The sequence below is a fragment of the Juglans regia genome, chromosome 9, assembly GCF_001411555.2.
Source record: "Juglans regia cultivar Chandler chromosome 9, Walnut 2.0, whole genome shotgun sequence".
Classification (NCBI taxonomy): domain Eukaryota; kingdom Viridiplantae; phylum Streptophyta; class Magnoliopsida; order Fagales; family Juglandaceae; genus Juglans; species Juglans regia.
Window position 1 is genome coordinate 8,117,230 of NC_049909.1, and position 1,838 is coordinate 8,119,067.

A 1,838-nucleotide genomic window follows, 5' to 3' on the forward strand; every position below is an offset into this window, starting at 1 on the left:
AAAAACAGAGGACCCAATCCTTTGAAACACACTCCAACTTCTCCTTTTGGGACAAAGGACGCAACGGGAAAGGATGTACCGAAGAAAGGGTCAGATACGGTGGAGGAGGAAGGCGTGGTTTATTAGCCAAAAATTCAACCTAAACTGATGGCAGTTACGGCCGGGTGGGTGCTGATTTACAGGAACAAGGCAGTTAAGGGAAGGTTGAGGTGGGCAAAAAGTTAGGGATGGCTGCTAATGCGAAGGATATTCTGGAATCTTCTGGCCAAGAATTGGGTCAAGTCTCCAGTGTTGTTTTTGGGCCTGATGGGCTAGAAGTTATGGGCTTTAATGTCACGAGGGTTCGCCAGGAGGGAAATAGTGCCCAAAAACCGGATGGGCTTCAGAGTAAGAAGTGGAAACGCACTTCTCTACTACATGAAACGACACCATTTCCTCCTGGGCGAGGGTCGGTGAAGGGGGCTTCCAGAAAACGAAAGGGGCTTTCGGAGGAAGACAATTCTTGTGGAAGGATATCAAAGCGTCTTCAAGTAGCTCCAGTTCTTGATGATGCAGGGAAGTCTGTTCTTGATGAGGCTGCGAAGGCAGTGCCAAAACCTGAGATATCGGCGATGGCTGTGGATCAGCACCACCGAGAGCCATGAAAATATGTAGCTGGAATGCACGTGGGCTTGGGAACCCACGTGGCATTCGAACCCTCTGTGATCTAATTCAGAGGGAAGGGCCCGACGTAGTGTTCTTGCAGGAGACCAGACTCTCCACTCGTGAAGTTGAATCCTGTAAGTACAAGTTAGGTTTTCAAAATTGTTTGGCTATTAGTCCTGCAGATGTTGATCTTTTAGTTATTAACTATTCTTTTAATCATATTGATGTTGTGATAAAAGACCCAAATTTGAGGATGGGACACTGGTTTTTAACTGCTATTTATGGTTTTCCTGAGACTCACTTACGGCATCAAACTTGGCGTTTGCTTAGATTGTTGTGTAGAGTGAATGATGACCCTTGGATGGTGATGGGGGATTTTAATGAGTTAATGTATTCTCATGAGAAATGTGGGGGTAGACCTAGGCCTGACAATCAGCTTTACACTTTCAGAGAGGTTGTCGAAGACTGTAATTTGAGCGATTTGGGTTTCTCAGGTCCAAAGTTTACGTGGTCAAATAGGAGACATGGAGATCAATGTATTAGTGAAAGGATTGATCGATTCTTGGTCAATTCTGTTTGGTTGGATAGTTTTCCAAACGCTAGAGTAGCTCATGGGGTGGTAGCCTATTTGGACCATTTACCTATTTGGGTGAATTTGGAGGGGGCCACTTTTCCCCGTTATGTTAAAAAGTCTTTCAAATTTGAGGCCATGTGGGTTGGTGAGAAAGCTTGTGAAGATATTATCAAAGGCGTTTGCGAAAGGGGTGTTGGTCCAACTACTATGGATGTTGTTTCTGGTTTGATTAATGAATGTGGAGCTCAACTACAGGGGTGGAATAAACAATGTTTTGGAAATGTTCAAACTTAACTTAGTAAAGCACAGAGAACTCTACACAGTCTACAGGAGAGGGGCCCGGACTTGGTTCCTATAGAAGAGATTAATTTTGCAAGAGAAGAGGTACAACTTTGGTTGTAGAGGAAAGAGATCATGTGGAGACAACGTTCAAATGCATTGTGGCTCAAAGAAGGTGATAGCAAGACTAAATATTTTCCCATGAAGGCATCTCAGCAAAAGAGGAAAAATCAGATTTTAAAGATCCAAGATGACAATGGCCGTTGGTAGGAGGGCTCTCAGAGGGATGGGGTTATTCTTGACTATTTCCAAAACCTATTTACTAGCTCTTTTCGGTTTG

At 44.1% G+C, this 1,838-nt stretch overlaps 1 protein-coding gene across 1 annotated transcript; it reads left to right on the top strand.

The window, feature by feature from the left end:
• The first annotated feature begins 640 nt into the window (after positions 1-640).
• Positions 641-1,513, top strand: LOC109020646. Its single transcript, XM_019003193.2, has one exon. It carries the CDS (start codon positions 641-643, stop codon positions 1,511-1,513), a length of 873 nt encoding a protein of 290 aa, XP_018858738.2.
• Positions 1,514-1,838: the final 325 nt, after the last annotated feature.

Excerpts from the sequence above, each read along its gene's own strand:
- LOC109020646 (XM_019003193.2), top strand. The coding sequence starts at position 641 with ATGAAAATATGTAGCTGGAATGCACGTGGGCTTGGGAACCCACGTGGC.